Source organism: Rhineura floridana, chromosome 11 (assembly GCF_030035675.1).
Source record: "Rhineura floridana isolate rRhiFlo1 chromosome 11, rRhiFlo1.hap2, whole genome shotgun sequence".
Taxonomy (NCBI): domain Eukaryota; kingdom Metazoa; phylum Chordata; class Lepidosauria; order Squamata; family Rhineuridae; genus Rhineura; species Rhineura floridana.
The window spans coordinates 63,125,032-63,145,771 of NC_084490.1; the positions used below are offsets into that span (position 1 = coordinate 63,125,032).

General features: G+C 41.6%; 1 protein-coding gene across 3 annotated transcripts in view; it reads left to right on the plus strand.

Moving 5' to 3' along the window:
• The window catches only part of EPHA5 (EPH receptor A5), a 404,439-nt gene that overhangs the window by 321,349 nt on the left and 62,350 nt on the right, over nucleotides 1–20,740 (plus strand). For 2 of the 3 annotated variants that reach the window (XM_061590678.1, XM_061590680.1), the window contains exon 17: nucleotides 3,855–6,863. The exons of the other annotated variant lie outside the window; for it this stretch is intronic. In XM_061590678.1, the coding sequence (XP_061446662.1) occupies nucleotides 3,855–3,960 (106 nt within the window). In that variant the 3' untranslated portion in view covers nucleotides 3,961–6,863. Of the gene's footprint in view, nucleotides 1–3,854; nucleotides 6,864–20,740 lie in introns of those variants that run through there. 3 annotated transcript variants of the gene reach the window in all.

Sequence of the window (20,740 nt, forward strand, 5' to 3'; positions counted from 1 at the left end):
CATTTATCCCTAGCAACCATAAAGTAACAGATTTTCTCACTACTGTTGAAAAAAGAATCAAGAATTTTTATTTTGAGCTACCCCTAGGAGAATTATACAGGAGACAATATAATGCAGTGAACAATATCTTCTACCTCTCTCTGGCTACAAATACATAAATGACAATTTACAGGTATTCCAGTGTATCTCCTTTCTAAACAAGCTGTTGGCATAGTTTGAAATCTCAAAATAATACATACTTTCTGGAAGGCTATAATCAGTTTTAACAGAATAATAAAATGGTGAAAATTGTATAGTTTGATGATAACATCCAGTTAACAAAAGTCTTTCACTTCATTTTAATGCACTGTTTTGCAGCTATAGGAGTAATAGCTTTAAGAACATTAGGAAACAGTTGATACTTACCAGAGCTTCATAGTTTTTAGCCCAATTTTGTAATGATCTGTTAGAAATTTGCTCCAAATAGCATTTTGGGGCAGGCTTATATCTAACATATGCTGTAATTTCACCCAAGACAGTGTGAACTCAGGGCAGTATTGGGAAAAAACTCAAGAAAATTTTGGTAGTTTCCAGTTTGACAACTTTTGCCCAACCAAAAAGATATCAAGTGCAAGTGATTGTAAATTACCTTCTTGGGCAAAATTTAATATAGTCTTAGTCACTTGCCCTGCCCTGCCCTGCCCTGCCCTGCCCTGCCCTGCCCTGCCCTGCCCTGCCCAAATGTGGTTTTGATTGAACTAAATTCCCCAAAGCATCCTTAACTGGAAAGGAATTTTACCCAAGATCACGGTTGGCTTTATGGGTATTTTGACTTTCCCATAGCAATCCCCTGGGTATCTACTCTTTTCTGTTTCCCTTACAGTTGCTGTGGGTTTTTTAGTATATATATTTTTTGTGAATGTATGAATCGCTTTTTGCAATTTACTAACTGTCAATTAAAACAGCTAAAAATAGTTTTAAAAACAGTGCAAAACGACAACTACAGATGGGTTTCAACAGTACAAAATGAACACATGAGGCGAAGGCATTTTCATCCATCTGGAAAAGCCTGTCAAAACAAAAATGTCTTTGATTGTTTCCAGAAAGTACAGATAGATCTGGTACCAGGGCATCAGGCATGACTTAGTTTAGAGGTGAATGGGAGGTGGGCTTCCTGCTTCCTTGCACAAAGGAGGGGCTCTCTTAAATGGCCTCATGGAGCCACTCCTTTGTGAAAGGGATGGCATGAGCCAGTCCTTGTCAGGGTCTCATGCCAGGGTGTTAGTGGGTGACAATCATGGAAACAGCTCAAGCAATTTATAGCCGTTCCTTTCCACTTCCCAACATTTACCCAGCACATGATCTGTTTCTGACGACATGTAGCTTACATTCCCTTGAGACTCCACATTTTATCAAATTGTACTGCTTTCTCTCTGCCGAGGAAGAGAGGACATGCATTTAGCTACCATAGGAATTACCAGAGGTGAGCAAAGGCTTCCTGAGAATCCTGGGTTTGATAATCTCAGGAAACAGGTTATCATTTTCTAAGAATTTGAACATGAGGAACCTAGCCTAGTGCTGGGCTGCCAGAACACCCCTCAGTTTACAACTGTAACACTTAGCTTCACTACAGCATTGTGGGCTGAGCAATTTTCACTACTCAGCAGGAATGAGAGGCTGACCGTCTCATAAAAAATTAGTAGTTATGCTACTATAAAGGTCCAATGCTCACAGGAAAGAAGCTGCTGGTGCAATTCCCTGGTCCCTTGCTCTGTGTCTTGTCTGGAACTTCATTTATGTACCTGAAGCTTGTGCAAAACTGAAAGGTGAGATATAGTCAAACAAAGGATTTACCCTAGAAATAAAAGCAGACATATTCTAGAAGCCCAACAATGTGATTTTGCTATGGAGGACCTTATTTGAGACAAGACTTCTTGTTAAAAGTCTTAAAAGTACTCAACGCATCATATTTGTATAACACAAATAATGTTCAAAAAAGCAGGCTGATTATTGGGTTTTTAACTTACTTAAGTGTAGCATTTTGAAGGGCACATGAAGCTGCTATGGTGTCTCATGAAAATGGTCCACTCGGTGTAGTTTTGTGTTACTGATCAGTTACACATTTACATGCTTGGATCATCCAGATCACAGAAAACCTGAAATTAGTTTTTCAGAAGACGGAGGCTGTGGAAAGTGACTGCCAGTCCTAGTAAACAAAACTGAGACAGACAGATGGTCTAACCTGGTATAAGGTAGCTTCCTATGTTCCTGTGTTTAGGCTCCAAAATGCAACATGATAAAATAGCTGAAAAATGAGAACTGAGCACAGTAGATCATAAATCCATTATAGTGGAATGGTCTTCCATAGCCCTATTCCCCAAAAGTTTACATAAAACCTTCATGTTCCATCAGATGCTGCAACGCCATTCACAGGTTTTTAAGATTAAGTAGGAATGCTGCCCATTACTGTTATCTAGATCTGGGGTACATCATCACCCTTCTCATGCAGAGGCAAATGTATGTGCATGTCTCCCAGCAGCTGAATGGGGATGGGACAAACACAGGAACACCTCAGTTAATAACAAAGTACATGTGTTCCTGGCCATTCTTTAACACAAACTTTGGTACCAGAGGTCGGAATAACACAGAAAGAATGGGAGTGGGTTCCTACACCAGAAAAAAAAAAGAGTTCAACATATTTCAGCAAACGTTGTATTCAAAACTAACAATATGCATGTCTGCAATGAAACAACCAGGTCAGGTAAGCCTTGCATACACACCACTTGAAGGCTTCTTCCAAAATGCATCCAGGGATGCCTGCCTTGCCTTTTTTCTTTTATCATGTAGTATCTTGCTATAGCAATCTAATGCTTTGAGCACAGTTCTCCTTTCTGTATGTTCGAGCAGCCAAACAAGGGGCAGCCGACCCCCCCCCCGTGACTCTCTCTTCTCTCTCTCCTCTCTCTCTCTCTGTCCTCCCCTCCATATTCAGGCAGACAGGCCTGCAGTAAACTGCTTCCAGGGCACCCGAAGCACTGTTTTCTGTGGAAGCACCTGCGCCACCTGGCAAGGACTGTCATTCCAGCCACGTGTGAGAGAGCTGCCTGCAGCAGCCACATTCTGACAAGACAAGGAGCCACATTCTGACTACGTCAGAGTGTGTGTGTGTCCCCCCCCCCATGCCTCCCGCACCCGAAAAGACTTTGTTAAAAGGAGTTTCTTGAAAAGATGAGCAGGGCAACACCCATGGGTTCCTTGTTCCTCTTTCATGTACCAGAGTCCTCTGTGCAACTCCATTGCTCTGTTCCCCATTCATGACGTGACCAGGCCCAGAAGCCATGCTCGAAACAGGCAAGCTGAGTGAAAAATCTCATTTAGCCTTCCGTCCTGCACCCTGAAAAAGTACAGAAATGTAGTTTATACAATTAGCAGAATCAAGGGTAAAGCTTTCCCTGGACTGTATGTATGTATGTGTTTACAATAGTCTGTCAAGGAGACGTTTTAAACTGGATCTTCTCTGACATAATAGTTCTGTAGACAGAGAATTTGCTTCCCCTTATCCACAGGCAACACCTTCAGCCCAAAGTACTACAGTCCCAAGAAAAGCTTTGCCATTTGATGCTGTTGATAGTATAAAGCGGCCCACAGAAAGAGCAGGAAGCCTCTAGTCCGCTGCTGTATGGACTGTTCTGCGGGAAGGGATGAGGGGGATTTTCACTTCAAATAATGCTTGCATTTATTGTGAAGCACTTTAAATGATATGGCTGAAAACGCACTGACTAGAAATTTTTTACAAAAACACGTGGGTGATCGTCAAGAGCAGCCATCTTCCTGATTAGTCTGTTTTGGAATCAACGTGTGCTTTCTTCATGCAGGGATTTGAGGCGTCTTGGAATCACACTTGTTGGGCACCAGAAGAAGATAATGAACAGCCTTCAAGAGATGAAGGTCCAGCTGGTAAATGGGATGGTGCCAATGTAACTTTTTAATTTTTTGTTTTAAAAGTCACTTTTCCAAGTGATTGACCTTGCACTTTGTAAACATAGACCTTACATTTGTTTTAATAACATAAAAGTGAACATCAGTGGTTTCTATAATGCAACAGAAAAACACTGGCCTCGTCCACATGATTTAAAATCAATGTTAGAAACTACCTTTCTCTGACTTCATTATGAAGTAAAAACAATGTGCGTAAAAAGTAGAAATGGATATATGCCATATAGGAGGTTAACCATTTTCTTCTGCTTCAAAACAACAAAAGCTTCCTACCACACCTTGTCCATACATGGAGAATATATCTGAGTACAAATATATTGCACCTTTAAAAAACTGCAAATGGCCACCCATGTTAAAATTTGCAAGGACTTACTTGAATTGAAACATTTTCCAGCCATTTGCGGGCTTACTGAAAGCTGCAGTTTACTGAAGTTTGCTTCAAGTCTTAAGCATCGATGGAAGAATATCGAAGAGCAATATTAGACTATTTCTTGGCAGAGATTTCTTGTTTTGTATATTTTAAAGAATGATGCTGTTACACAGCAATTAAGCCGTAAAATCACTGTACAAACATTTTCAATGTTCAATGCAATACAGGGTGTGATTTTCTTCCTTTTCTTAATGAATTTCTTTTTATAGCTGGGAGATTGATCCATGGTCAGTACAATGTATATACACTAGATAATAATCTCCAGTTTACTGCACATGCTACCTATTTCCTTGTGTTTTTACTGCTGTTTGGTTATAACACAGGTACATTTCACAGTAGCACAGAATTTGGAACTGGATCGAGAATTCAGCTTCCTGAGGATTTGTGGGGCTGGGAGCAGCAAGTTTCTAGTACTTATGTTATGGTGATGTCCTTGGACATGTGGAGACAATTCCTTGTGAAATTGAAGAAGCTGGGAGGTGTACTTGCACAAGAGTTCCGGGAGCAGCGTGTGTCTCAGTTCTCTGCATAGGTTTTTGCCCCTCTGCAAAGCAGAATCTATTGTGCACTATGCAGATGAACATCATTTAGATAGGCTGCTGAATTTTACAGTATTGGGCACAGAATACTTTAAGCACAGGGTACACTGTCTCAGTAATACCTGAAACATTCTGAATGCTGTGATAGGAAGGGAGTATTTAAATGATGTTATTTGGCAAAATCTTACTGGTTTTAAGTGAATATTGATCAGGCCCAGCCCTTTGCCATTTCCTCCAGAAGTACAATCTGGAAGAAATAGTTGTGCCTAGAACTGGAAATCACCCATTGTCACTTGGCTCTGGAAAATGCTATGACTTCATAGCGGCCATAATCTATTGCCAACAACTGGTTAGTCTTCACTTTGGATGGACCCAGTCATCACAGTGTGCTGGTTAAAAAAAAAGTATTATTGTTGGTAAACTATTTCCAGAGTAAATAATACGTATTTGGGTGTGTTTCACCTACTGTGTGTATGCCCCCCTCCCCATATGTAGAGTTAGTATTTCTTCTAACCTATTGTTGAATATTTGGGGAAATGAAAATAGTTTTTCTTCTGTGAGCTAAGGTAACTTTTCCAAGATGCAAAATAGAGCTGTACATTGAAGTATTCTTTGTGCCTTTGCTGAAATATTTCACCAAAAGAGCCAGCCCCATTTAGGACACAGAGGGGTGAGAGGAATTTGCCATTCAGTTTGCCGTTTTATCCTCTGGCCGCTTTTCATACCAGACTCTTCTCTGAAATGAAACTAAAGGAGAGATTTGGCTGGCCCTTGTCCTTCGGCCTGTATTTAGAAAAGAGCATAAATATTCAAAATGGGATGCAGCACATCCCATGCTCACATAGTAGCAATGTCAGTGTCTTAATTCAGTTATTTGTTTATTGATTAGACATAGAGCCCTTTTGATTTGAAAAAAGCCCTCAGGGCAGCTCATATGAAATCACAAAATGCCATTTTTAAAAATCAAATGCCCTTTCATACAATTAAAACAGTTTTTGCCAGCCTAGTGCCCTCCAGACATTTTGGGTTACAACTCACATCAGCCCCAGCCAGCACATGCCACTTTGGTAGCATACTAGTTTGGTGAAAGCTGCCTAAATAACCGTGGCCTGATCTACAAGCAGCATTAGGAGATGGGAGAATGGACTACACAAGTTCAGTTTGCAAGTGGGGACTGCCATTACTAAGTTATGTTTAAAACAGCTAAAAATTCCCTGCGAGTTAAAAAGAGCAGGTGGGTGACAGATGGAGGAGGGTTCAGAGAAAATAGGAGAGGTTTGTGTGGATTCCCATGCAATATTGTAGAAGTTTAATGCCATTATCTCCTGCAAAAAAAGCCTCACTTTCTACCAGATGGAAGACAGTCCTCTCCCACTGTAATCTGCTACCCCTTCCCCAAGGTGGGCAGGGGGGAGGCAGCAAGCAGAAGACTTAGTAGATGCAACCAAAATCAAAGCAGGGTCCTGACCAAGGCGGATTGTGCCTGGCTTAATGCTGCTCACAGCAATTCAGGCAGGGAGATTTGCATAGCGAAGCACCCCTCCACTCACCTTGTCTCTGCATCTGATGTAACAACCTAAGTGTTTGAACTAGCTACATCGGAGTAAATGTGTGAACCTGGTATAGTAATAATTCTTCAGTGAATGAGCAACTGATACAGCCTAGAAGAACACAGGATGTCCTTGCCTCAAACAGGGCAATGGCATCATAGTACATACTACTCCACGCCCCATTGCAGCTATACAATATACATCTTTATGAGATCAGGGCACTTGTGAACAAAAGTGACACCAAAAGCGGTGTGTCTTCTACGTGGATTCGAATGAGGCCATAAATATCACCTGGAAGAAACTGTGTTGTCTAGAACAGGTCCTGAACCATTCAACAACTTCATAATGGCAATAACTGATTGCAAAGAACTATCATTGTGTCCTGAGAATGGTAGCTTTCCCTTGGATTTTGATTTTGTCTCCTGCAAGATATTCTTATCCACGCTGAGAACTTAGGATGTATCAGTCGCTAAATTTAATAAATAAAATTATGAAGAATACATTGCAACATCTACAAGAGAGGCCATCTATTTTGTATGCTTGGGTCTAGTTCTGATGCAGTAATTGATGTACCACGGTGTGATTCCTAAAGGCATTCTTGGCAGCCTATGCATTTGGGCATGTTGTACATGATTTACTGGCAGTCAATTTATTGCTATAAACCAGGGGTGGGGAACCTTTTTGCCTCCGTGGGCCAGATCCTTATCAGATCCTAGCCTCGGGGGCCAAATTTGACAAATGGGCAGTCAGTCAGCTGACATTACAATGGGCATGCTGAAGTCCTGAAGGCAGGACTTCAAAACCTACGCAGGGCTTGCAAAGAGCCCTGCACAGTGCATTAAAGCAGCTGAGGCTTCAGCATTACTGCCCATTGGCTGATGAATGATAGAGCCAAAGCCTGCTTTTCTTTGTCAATATATCTGTACCTGCCCCACACCTGACATCATATGAGGTAAGTGTGATTTGGGGAAAACAGCCAAATGGGTAAAATGTGACCCTTGGTGGGCCATGTTTGGCTCATGGGCCAAAAGATCCCTACCCTTGCTATAAACAAATCCCATTAATTGTAAGAACAGGCAGGCACTGTAGTATTGTAGTTCATGGAATCCTCTGGAGTAGGCTTGTGTAATTATCTCCTTTCATGGACATACCAACCACAGGAATTGCTCCAAGATTCATGCAGTGGCCAAACATGGTGCTGCAGGAAAAAAGTCCCCAGGATGATGCTGTCATAGAAAGGAACTATATTGACAGCTCTTCCCTTTTGACTTCTTACATGGAGCCATGGGATGGAGTCATATCATAGCAGATCTCATCTCACTTCAGTAACAGAAGTCACCCTTAATTTCTCGTTTCTATGCAGTCCTAATCAATATAATTGGAAGCCTTACTGAAATCAGTGTGATGAATGCATGTGTAATCTGAATGTGTATATTCCAGGTGTTAATTTAAAAGGGAATTAGCAGAACCTCTCAAGTCTGCCAGAGTATCAATTCAGAATAATCAGATTAATGCCCCAGATTTTTCTTCAATGTTCAAAACATTGATTGGTACTCTGGATTGGGCATGACTGCATCAGGTCCTTAGGCACAACAGTTATTGCTGCAGTGATGTTTCCTGCAGACCCACCTCCCACTGTGTACAACATACCAAAGGGGATAGAAGGTAGTAAGGAAGGCTTTGAGGAATATCACTGCAGAGGCTGAAGCTGATACTGATATATTTCTCATTGAATTGGATGCTGACCAGGCTGAAGCCTTACCTGAAATTTTGCCCCTCCTATTTCAGAGCTTGTTATGTCTCTAAAATGGAATAGGGGAATGAGTAGAGTAATTTTGGACTTTTTGTATATCTAGATATAAGAGAATATTACATTTCTGTTTTCTTTTCAAGCTGGGGGGGGGAATCTCTCCCTATAAGACCCTCTTCCAAAATATTTTCCGTCAAAAACAGACTGCTCAGGGTGATTATAGATGATCATGACCTGAAATAGGGAGAACCTTGATAGCAAATAAGATGCCTGTGAAAAGGAGCACTGATGAAATGCCTTCCCTTCTACATCTCTTCTCCCCTACATCTGCCATTGCTTGGCAAAGTGCCAGGCTTATCTATAAACATGAGAAAATAGTCAAGGGAAGACTAGACAGCCGGTGTGGGCACCTTTCATGATAGACATGATAGCAGGAAAAGCTTGACAAATTCTAGTGAGGTGGTTTTGTGTCTTTCATGTTTCATTTGGTTAGCTGGTGAGCCAGAAAGAGAATTCAGAAATAAGGGAACACAAAGATAGAACAATTTTAGCACAAAGCAGATTTTCCAAGTAATAAATAACATTATTGGAGCTGTCAGGAGACCTATTTGGGGATTATTTGTATCTTCCTGCCTGCAGTTTGTAAAATAATTCACAGAAAGGCAGAAACGGCAATTGTTTCTTCTGTATTTTTTTTTCTTGGTCCGCAGAGCTCTTCCACTTGGAGATTACTTCATTAACACATTAACCTTGGTGCTTTTCTCTCTGATCTCTTCAGCAGCTAGTTAACCACTGGAGAGCAACAGATCTCAGTGCAAAAAGCCCACCCCAAGCCCTTCCTTCCTACTGCCATACATAAAATGTCATACTTTGTCCGATTGCACATTGTTATGATTTAGCCTACTGAAGTGTGGTAATTATTTTCCCACTACAGATGAATGTACCAGCTTTTCGGGTTTTTCTGCAGTTAACAAATAAAAAAAAGGTTTAGCTTTAAAATAGTTTCCATCTGCCACTAGCCTGGGCTGCTCTTCCCAAGAAATATTTAAAATTCCCTTTATTTTAATTCAAGCAGCAACATTTTTTTTTTAAAAAAAACACCTTACTATTAAAACTACTGATATCAATGGACAATGACCATAATCTATCCAAAGTAAAGTACTTTAAGACCTACGGAATTGAATGGGAGAGATGCAAACTGCTTTTTTATCGATATAATTGGAATTTAAAATGCTTGTGGCTGGATTGTACCAAGTAATTTATGGAGGGGGGGGAGCATTTTCAAATGATTAGGAATCCATTTACAGTGTGCATCTTGTGAATAAGTAACACCTCCGTCAGGAAATCTGACACTCGGCCCACACAGACAACATATCCTATCATGTAATGAAACTCTTCTTGAACTCCGTAACACATCAGGAGGCAGGGTGTTATATAACTGTTGCTGCAATCCTATGCTCATTTATCTAGGAGTCATACCTATTGAAATCAATAGGACTTCTTTTGGAGTAGATAGGATTGACTGGGAACTGCGCATGTATGTGAATGTGTTTTTATTTTGAGTGTATGTGCATTTATACACAGCCTCCCCCATTTTGAGTCTGAAGTTCTACATTCCAAGGAAAGTTTTACCATAATGATGAGTTCTTTGCCTGAGATGATAACCACAGAGGTATGTCCATGTTCTGCTGGAGATTGCTGCAGATCTTCCATTGGAAGCTACCCTCACAGAACCCTCTTACCAAGTTCAAACACCAGTTTGAGCATTTGGCATGAGAATAGCATACAGGGGACTCTGGGAGATGATCCCATCCACAGCCATGTGGCAAACCACTGTTTAACTTTGCAGAATTTAAAATATGCTTTGGAGAGATTTGTGGGGCAGCTTCTGAGGAGAAACATTTGTAAAAAGTAGGGGAGGCATGCACAGAATTATGCACATCTGTCCCTTGGGCTCTCAGTCCAAGCTACTGATTATGTAAGAACGTATCCAGAGATGAAAATGTAAAAGTGGTAGCTCCTAATTAGTCAGGGGCTCCTTCTCTCTTTTTAAATTCCCTTCAGCACCTGATGAGCCCCTTAGAAGTTTGCACAAATCAGAACAAAGTTTCATGTTGTCAGCTCCCAGCCGGGGTAGTTCTCATCAGAGGACCAGGAGGCTCCTGTCTTGGACCCAGCCATGGCTCCGGCTCCATCTGAGGGTGAGGGGCCAGGGTCCTATGATGAAGTCTAAGACAGGCCGCCTGCACTTGGGGCAAGTTCAGCCTTTGACACCAAGGCTGAACAGTCCCCGAACTCAAGGGAGAGGCATCACCTATGATGCCAAATGGAGACCCGGCCCATCTGGAGGAGAGCCAGACTACAGACCCAGACTCCTCAGGAGTAAAGGTGATCAATGAGAGTCAGCAGAGGTTTGGGGTGTGGTTCAGCAGCTCCAGCATAAAACCCCCGGTGCTAGGCTGGAAGGGCTGCTGGAACAACCTCTGTACTCTAGCTCCGTACCTGGCCCATCTAAAGATTGCCTGTGGACCCCAGACCTGTCTTTTGCCTTGCCCCTTGCCTGTGTTGCTTACAGACTAGTTGGCTTCTGACCCTCATTCTTGCCTGACCCCCTTAGTATTGAGATAGACTCAGGACTTTGACTTCAGAGTGATCCTGGATACTACCCTTGTGCTGCCCTCACTTGCGTTTCTGCTGAGGAGTCTCTCACCTCCTTAGGAAGCCCAGTGAGGACAGGACACATGTTAAAAAATGGCCAGTTCATTACGTTTAGGTGACTGAGTATATCGTGTATTTTTCAAAGGACCTAGTACCTAAAATCCTATAGAACGTAGATAGGATTTGAGAGGCAACCTCCAGGTCAGAACATCCGTTTAGGCAGCTACATTTGCTACATAGGCAGCTACATCTGGATGTGAGGACAATGACTTGTTGATGCTTCACAAGCAAGAACTGGGCCCCTCCACAGAGACTATCAGAACTGACTGCCCTATGAGGAAGAGAAGCAGCCAGCCAGAAAGGCAAAATGGCATAATTGCCTCTTCAAATGGGCTATTGCAACACCATGTTTACTTTTTCCTGTTTTAATGATTGGATGATAATGGTGATGACTGATGATTGGTATGGAAGCCTTGTCAGCTGAAGAAATGCTAACAATACTTTAAAAATATTTAAAATACTGTTAATGTCCAATACTAAAGCTTAAAATACTGTAACATCAAGCCACATCCTTCAAATTGGGGGATGATTGATTGATTTTCAGTATATACACATGTATAAACTCCATGAAGCATCGCAGATACTCTTACTGTTTACAGACTGCAAGCATAAAACAGAATCACATCCAAATGCAGCTGCTGCTAATTGCTTCCAGTGGGATGGGTATCCAGATGTGCATCAACATGTGGATGCCATCTATTACTTTCCATTGTGTGTGCATCCCCATTCTGAAACTCTCAATTAGTTTGCACAACAATTAAAATGCATTCTGCTGCTGATACACACCTCTCCCCCCCACACACAATAGAAAGTATATCAGATTACTGTTAGTACCATCAAAACTACAATAGCCACACTGAAAATCAGATCTGCCAGATTACTATGGCATCCCTACCCCAAATCATTTCCACAGGTCTGCTTTGGAATAAACATTTTTGAGGTCCATGATGTAAATGGCTTGGACAAGGGATGGGAAACTACTGCCCCTTCAGATGTTGCTGGACCAACTCTCATCACCCCTGACTTTTGGCCATTTTGGTTGGGGTGGTCAGGAGTTGAGTCAGTAAAATCTGGAGGGCCACAGGTTCTCCATCTCTGGTTTAGATCTTCAACTAATTGTTATTTTCATTAGGAGATAGGCATTTACCTCCATTAGTACTATTCAAAACTTCAAAAATATTATCCTATCATACTGCAATTTTTTAATCCCCTAACTGGAGATGGATGTGATGAAAGCACAAGCAGACAAATTTGCCTCTAAGAATCTTGTTTGTTTCTTCTTGTTGGTACGGAGAATTGTCAGTTAATATAGACACAGCTTAAAGCTAGTTGTTAGCCAAGATTACTATGGATGAAATGAGAACATTAAGGCTGCAATCCTATGCACAATTCCTGTTGAACCCAGTGGGACTTACCTTCAAGTGAACATGGATAGGATTGGGTTGTAAATATTGTAGACTTTACTCCAGGAGTGACCAAGCCTTTCTGGTAATTGTGCAACATGTCATGTCCAAAGAACACTGTAGTGCACACTGCATACCTTGGCATAAGAGGTAACAAGCAGCAGAGCAGTACTGGAGAAGCAGGCAGAAGTACAGGCACGCTGGTTTTAGTCTAAGGCTTCCACAGAATTGCCAGAAGCCAGCTGTTTAAGCAGAGCCAATAAGGATTTAACTACTCTGATAATCTTGCTGGGATTCTGCCTGGCATCAGTGACAATTATTTCAGGGCTATTGTTTACTAAGTAGTGGGACTTGAGAGTTTAGACTTACTCCATCCTGTTTGCTTTTCTGAGATGCAGTACAGTTGTACACCTGGATAATTTTCCAAGAATCTTTTTTTCCCTGTAAGTGACCTATGGATCTTGTTTTACTAGAACCTTATGCAGCCTTTGGATATTGTTTTCAAGAGTGACATTTTAAAATTAATTTATATTCTTTTTTATGATTAACATTAAACAAAGGCTACAAAGTAGTGTTACAAAGTACAGTAGATGAACACAACTGGTAGAGGTTTCATGGTTGAGAACGTTTGAACACATCGACCTCTATGCCTCCAGTTTTATATGTGAAATACATGAATAACCTAAGTAACATTTAATTTAGTCCTTAATTTGCTGCTAAGCAGGTAAAGAAAGATCCTCTCATTGGCACTGTCATCGGCCCCATTTCACACCAAGAATCTGTTTCCTCTTTTGGACCTTTAACCCAGAGAAAACTTAGCATTACTGTATTTATTTGCTTCCCCTTTGATGCTCATTGTGCATTTTGTTTGTCTACGTTGTTTTTTGTAGTGTAAAGATACAGAATATTATATTTTTCCATAAAAATAAACATCTTTGGATAGCAAATGAAATTTTGTATATTCCAGAATTTTATAAATTCTCTTTTTTTGCTGTGTGTTACAACTCTCATGGTAGTGTTTTCCATGTTTTGGGATGTGTTTGGCTGCTCTTCCTAAATTCTCTCCCTATTTAGGAGCTGCCAGATGATGTGTGTGTGCCCACACACACATGCCAGTACAATAACCTGGAGCAGTCATGTGGCGCCCAGTGAGACACACATAGAATATACTCAGATCAAAAATGATTGAATAAGGTTGCACTGATTATTGAGACCTGTCAAAAATCTGTGTTTATTGAGAAGACAGTTGGGTGTGTCACAAGCTTAATTTTAGTTTAGCTCAATTTATTAGCTTTATGCATCACTTCCCACCACCCAGGAAGTCTCAACATGACTTAAAGGAGAGAAAATAAATACCATTTATGACAAACATATCCATTTAAAACAAAGCAATATGCTAAATATGTCCATCCACAGTAATCATTTCAAAACAAAAATATCCACCCCCACTCAGCCCACATATGGTCTGAAGGCACATAAGGCTACCATTGTGCTGAAGATAAGCAGGTTTGGGTCTGGTCAGTGCCTGGATGGGAGACCGCCTGGGCACCACATGTATGCAGCCTTGAACTCCTTGATGAAAGAAAAAATGGAAATGGACTGCCTTCAAGTCGATTCCGACTTATGGGCAACCCTATGAATAGGGTTTTCATGGTAAGCTGCATTCAGAGGTGGTTTACCATTGCCTGACTGGCCGAAGGTCACCCAGTGAGCTTCATGGCTGTGTGGGGATTTGAACCCTGGTCTCCCAGGTCGTAGTCCAACACCTTAACCACTATACCACACTGGCTCTCGATGAAAGAAAGGTGTAATATAAATATAAGGGGGGGAAAGAACACTTTAAAAAAATAACCAAACAAAAGCTAGACCATACTAGACATATCTCTAGATCTATATGTGGCCCTGGCTTCCACCATGTTGTACAGAATCTATTCTATGAGGGTTTTGTCTGGTATTTGCATTCACCTGTCCTTTGAATGGGGACTATGCTCAACCATCGAAACTATTTCAGCCCCGTAACAGTATTTATTTACATTAATGAATTGAGACTTGTCTTTACACCAGAGACTTGTCTGAGTTCTCAGTGATTTTTTTTTAAAGATGATCAGTCAGCTGGCTTTTAACTGGTAGTTCAATGAACCTTGCAACCCAATGTACATCTATTTGGGAGCCAGCTCCATTCAGTACAATCGGGCTTACTTTTCAGTTAACATACATATGATTGGACTGTTAATTTAAATAAATGTGTAAACAACCAAACCAGTTGTGCCCTTCTTGAAATATTAAAGGAAATTGAAGACATCTTACCATTTCATGCACAAAACATCAATGGTGAACAATCAAATCAAATGACCCAAAGTCCCACACTTAACATTTCACATCTACACGTCTTCCCATTAGTTTGTGTGTGAGTGTGTGATCTATTTTACTTCCCCCATTTTAAAATAACGTCAGATGCAGCAGTAAGATCACTGTCAGACTCTTCAGTGACAAATGTCCTGATTAGCAGTCAGAAAAGAGTGGTAAGAAAGGTTATCTGTTCTCCTCTCATTTTGTTCCTCCCATTTCACATTTTCTTAGGGCCCATACATACATAACCTCAAAAATCACATTTTCCATATTTAGTTGGTGGCCCTGAAATCCATACATGTTCTGTTTGTGTTTGGATTATTTTTTAAAACCTGGATTTTCACACCGATATGTCCAGGTGTTAGTTTTTTTTATCTAATTCACTTCTGCATTAGTCACACCCCTAACTCCACCCCTTTACGGTGATTAGTCCAGAATGGTAATTTGGTTTTCCAGAAAAGCACAAAAAGTATATACATCTGACCTTTTGAATTAATGTTTTCAATGAAGTCTATTGGCTTGCATAATATCGCAAAATAGCTTTTAAGTGGAAATGTGATTCATGAAACATTTGATTTTATATTTGATTGCAAAAGAGTAGTTTAAATTTACAAAAAGCAATGTGATACAGCTGCAGAAGCCAGGAGGAGGACGGTTCAGTACCAGAAGCTGGAATGAACTGTAAGGAGGAAGAGGAGGCGCGGACAGAAGGTGGGATCTAATGTCATCTGCCCATGATACAAAAAAGCGAGGAAAGACTTCCTCACTACAGAGGATAGAGCGGTTAATAACCAGGACAGAAAAAACAATCAGTTTATAGCAGGGTAGGGGAAGTGTGGATTTAACCAGGAGCAAGTCTGAAATAGCGGGGAATGTCATATGGATGCCGACAAATTAATGGACACACCAAGGGGGTTAGATAGCAGATTAAAAGGAGGTGTGGATGGGCCCTTAAATACCAGTGTGAAATGCTGGGCTCCTTTAAAAAAAAACAGGAAATGGAATCTGCCATATTATTTTGTCTCTCAGTGCAGACAGGGTGAAAATTCTTGCCTGGTTTCTAAGTCCTTGCTGGAAAAGCTATTTCCTCCTATTTGTTCTGCAAACTGAAGGACACGGAAAGGAAAACCATTTCCACACCACTTCAATTAAGACTGTTTTTGTTCCCATGATTATGCAGAGCATTATATAAAGCAGGGGTGCAGTTGTTCAGGGTCCCAGGGGGTTCTTAGCCTCTTACTTTAGGGGGAGCCACGCCCCAGCAGGATCCCTATGTCTCCAGCGTCCTGCAAGCCAATCAGCATGAAAGGGGAGTGTGTTAGCCACTGAGAAGAGTCATAATGAATATCCACTACAAGCAAGCTTTTATTAGTTTCTACTTAAAAAGACAAGTTGTGGAGAGTGAGAATTCTGCAATTACAGAAGAGATAGTGAATCCTGATGATAGCATCTCCATCTCCATCATCAAGCAGTTTGGTAGCAGTGGGAGATAACTGTAGACACTGAATTCAGTAATTCAGGCATTCCCTTTGACAGTAAGAAAGGACAGTCAAATTGTGACAAAGAGATGCAGAAAGCAGTATTCAAGCCTGTCCAGATTATTCTATAATTTTAGAAGGTTGTATAGTCTTAGAATGGGGCATGGCTGTGACTTTTATTAAGGATGCTGTACTTCTTAATTTGCCATTACAGTACTGATTTTAACTGCTGTAAATAGCTCTCTAACAGGTTAAGAAATCTTGTGATGGAAAGAGGATCAGGGTACCCATGTTCTGCCATAAATCCTATTGATTTATGTGGCTTGGTTGGGATGCAGTGTAGCTCAAAGGGTTAAAAATTTCTGACATCGTAGCTAATAATGGCATTTACTGTCTCGGTGGGGAGTGAAGGCCTCCAGATTCAGATCCTGTCACTAGCAAGAGGACCAAGCACAGGTGGGAGGCCATACTTTCCCTTCCAGCAAAATCCGCACCCTCCAGTAAAGCCAGTAAAGCAGCGCATGCTGGCTATTTTCAGGGTGCTCCTGCAACATTTAAGAAAGTGCTTTGGGGATACACCTGCACCATACACAGTAACCCTTGCTCCACTTCTCACATTACAAATTTGCATGGTATTGTGTTGAAAAGGCAGCAACCCAGGGAATGGAAGGGAAGGGAAGAGATCCCTTTTGGCTCACACACTCACTTCCCTCCCTCCTGGGAGGACTGTTTTGTTCTTCATTTAAAAAACTCTTCCTTCCCACCTCTCAGCAAAGCTGATATGAGCCTTGCAAGGTGTTAATTAGAAATAGAAACCTCTTTCTTTGTTGCAGGGATGAGCAACGCATTTCTTAACTATAGTTCTCTTGGAAACCAAGGCCCTTCCCAACAGATACCTGAGTACAGGAGTCCCTTAACAATGCATGAAGAGTCACCTAGAAGCCACTCAGTTTGTGGACTGCTGCTGCTGCTGCCTTGACAATGAGCCCAGAATTTTGGCCAGCCTACTTATTCTACACAACCGTCCTTCCATTAACATGTCTCTTTTTTAACAGTTTGCTTTGTCAGTTTTCAAGATCTTTTTTTTTTTTTAAAAAAATGGAAATTAAGACCATTTAATTTTTGCAAACGGCAAATGCAAGAACGAGTGGAAATTATCAGTCTTGGAACGGTTTCAAAATATCTGTTCTGTTTCAACTCACTGTTGGACTCATTGGGTTGTATTCAACTAAGTCCTACTCAGAGGAGACCCAGTGAAATGAATGAACCTAAGTTAGTCATATCTATTAATTCAATGGGTCTACTCTGAGTAGGACTAGCATGGAATACCACCCAGACTCAGTTCCCTCTTTGTAAAAACTGGCGCTGCTCCACAGATTAGCATTGTCTGCTTCCCCATGATGAACTTGGAAAGCGAGAGCCGAACATAGTTTTTTTTGTAAAGACACTACAAACCACCAGTACACTCTCCTTATGAGGAAACTGTGTGGTGGTTGTCCCATTAACTGCATACAACTTAGGGAAATGTGGAGTACCATGATGCATTACACTTGTGTTCCTACCGTAACGTATTTGAAGCAGGGGCATTGTTAAGTGGTGGCCTAGGAGGACTAACTCCAATGACTTTTGTGATGGGCCTCAAATCTCTCTCTCCCCCCCCCCCGCTTTTAAAAAAACATTTGCTTATAGGGCTGCTAACTGCAGTACTGGTGAGATGCCAGCCACCCACCATCTTAATTTCCCAAGGCAGCTATATATAAAAATTAGCATATGCAAATACATTTCTTTCATGGGCATATCCATGGCTTTCTTAGCAACATCCTGGCAATAAGAAAACAATGTATTTCTCCAGCTTGGGAAAATTGATGGTGCCAAAGCGCAAGATCATAACACATCTCAGAAAAATGGCATCCCAAACCATGGCTATGCCGGATTTTTTTTCAAGTTTGCTTTTTTAGTGTGACATTTGTGCTTTCGAGGAGAAAATTCCCAAGCCCATCCCTCCTTTTTTTGAACTTGCTTGTGCCTCTACACCACTGATCATTATTTATTTATTAATTTATTTATTATTAAATTTGTTAGTCGCCCATCTGGCTGGTTGTCCAGCCACTCTGGGCGACGTACAAGATAAAACAGTATATAAAACAATTAAAATTTAAAACAGTAGAAAACTGGCCCATCTCAAACGCCTGCCTAAAAAGCCAAGTCTTCAGGGTCCTGCGGAAGCTCATTATAGACGGGGCATGGCGTAGGTCACTAGGGAGAGAGTTCCAAAGGGTGGGGGCCACTATTGAGAAGGCCCTCTCTAGAGTCCTCACCAGCCTAGCTGTTTTGACTGGTGGGATCCAGAGAAGGCCCTCTGAGGTTGATCTTGTTGAGCGGCATCCCTGTCGATGCTGGAGGCGCTCCTTCAGATAGGCTGGGCCACAACCGTATAGGGTTTTAAAGGTTAAAATCAACACCTTGAATTGGGTTCGGTACACAACCGGTAACCAATGCAACTCCTTCAACACAGGAGTGATGTGATCTCTACGGCGGCTGCCTGCAATCAGACACGCCGCTGCATTCTGTACCAATTGTAACTTCCGAACCGTTTTCAAGGGTAACCCCACATAGAGCGCATTACAGTATTCTAGGCGAGTGGTGATCAGGGCATGTACCACCGGTGGGAGCAGATGATTGGGAAGGTAGGCGCGTAGCCTCCGTATCAGATGGAGTTGATACAGAGCTGCCCGGCTTATAGCTGAAACTTGAGCCTCCATAGACAGCTGGGAGTCAAGAATGACCCCCAGGCTACGGACCTGGTCTTTCAAGGGCAATTGTACCCCGTTAAGCACCAGGTCTATATCTCCCAACCTTTCCTTGTCTCCCACAAACAGCACCTCGGTTTTGTCAGGATTCAGCTTCAGCTTAGTCCTTCCCATCCAGCCACTCACCGACTTCAGACACTTGGACAGGGGTTCCACAACCAACCTCCTCTCTTCCCTGGTGTTGACACTCCCCCCCATTTTGTTGTGGTTTCTTTCTGCTTCTTCAATGATCTCAGCTGATCAGCAATCATATGTGTGATTATGCCATGATGTCACATAGCCATATGCTGACATCACTGAGGGCAAACAAGGCCAATTGATAGCCATGCATTGCATTGCCAGGGAAAATGGGAGCACCACATCCCTGTTGGCAAGGCAATGGGGCTGATGTTGGGCTGCACTTGCAGGATGTAGAGGGCCAAAATGGGGCATTCTAAGGGCCTGTCAGGATCATGGGGGTGGCTATGGATCCAGAGGATCTTAAGCCCCCTTGATCCCCCAACACACCCTCAAAAAGAATCCACAGCTACACCATCCCTGGGACTAGCATAGTAATTTCCTTCTCATCAGAATCAATGGGAGAGAAAATGGGGGGAAAATACTCTCCTTTCACCTCGCCTCCCCTCTCGTATGGGCACAGTGAGGTTGCAGAGTTATGAAGCTGGGGGGATGTCTGTAGAGGCGGATGGACAGCAGAGGTGTGTGCTCGTGTATAAAATACAGACACCTCTGCTATCCATCCACCTGTTTTGTCATCCACCTCTCTCCAGCAAGAAAATTGATGCTGGAGAGAGAATTCATGAGTTTGTAACAACACAGGACACAAATATCATGTTCTTAAGTGAATTGGTCTATTTATGAAATGTTGTAAGCAGATTGGCCCATTAGATTATTATTATGATCAGTATTATTAATATTAATAATAATAATAATAATAATAATAATTCATTTCATCTTTGTGAGCTGCCCAGAACACTATGTTACTGAGCAGCCAATACATTAAGTACTACAAATGAATAAAGCATCAACAGGATATCTTTATTAGGACCAACCCAAAAGTTACAAACTAGTCAGCAAGCCTTACAGGACTCCTCTTCTGGGTGGATGCTATCTTAAAAATCTGCTATTTTTAACCCAGATCTGTATCACTATTGCAAATCACTTCTACAACAGCTTTTACAACTAAGCTGTTGCTGTATATGTGTGTCCAATAATAACATCTGCACATCTGCTGACCTATAACAGCAAATAAATGGTTTTAACCCGGAGCAGAAAAATCATATATTTGTGGTGGCCTGTTATTTTAGCCCATTTTTAGGATTGAGTGGATTGGTTCTTGGGTGATTTGAACCTGACATTTCAAACAATAAAAAATGTATTGTGGCATGATCACATATTCATAGCCTTAATGAACAAACACATTTGTACTGTGTGTCTATATTGTTTAATCAGAGACAAAAATTGCTAACATGCAGCACCTACTTAGGATATGGATGAGATTTAAAAATCTCCATCAATGATGGCACATTAGTATGTTTGGGGATCAACCCTTATTAACATCAGAATAGACAAGGAGATGGAAACAAATCAGCTCATGTTTAATACTGTTATGACTGGCCAACCATTCCTTTGTTAGGGAGATAACCCAGGATGGTTGACTGATAGGAAGCTGCATCCATCTAATTCAGTACTGTCAACACTGGCAATGGCTCTCCAGGGTTTCAGGCAGCAGTCTTTC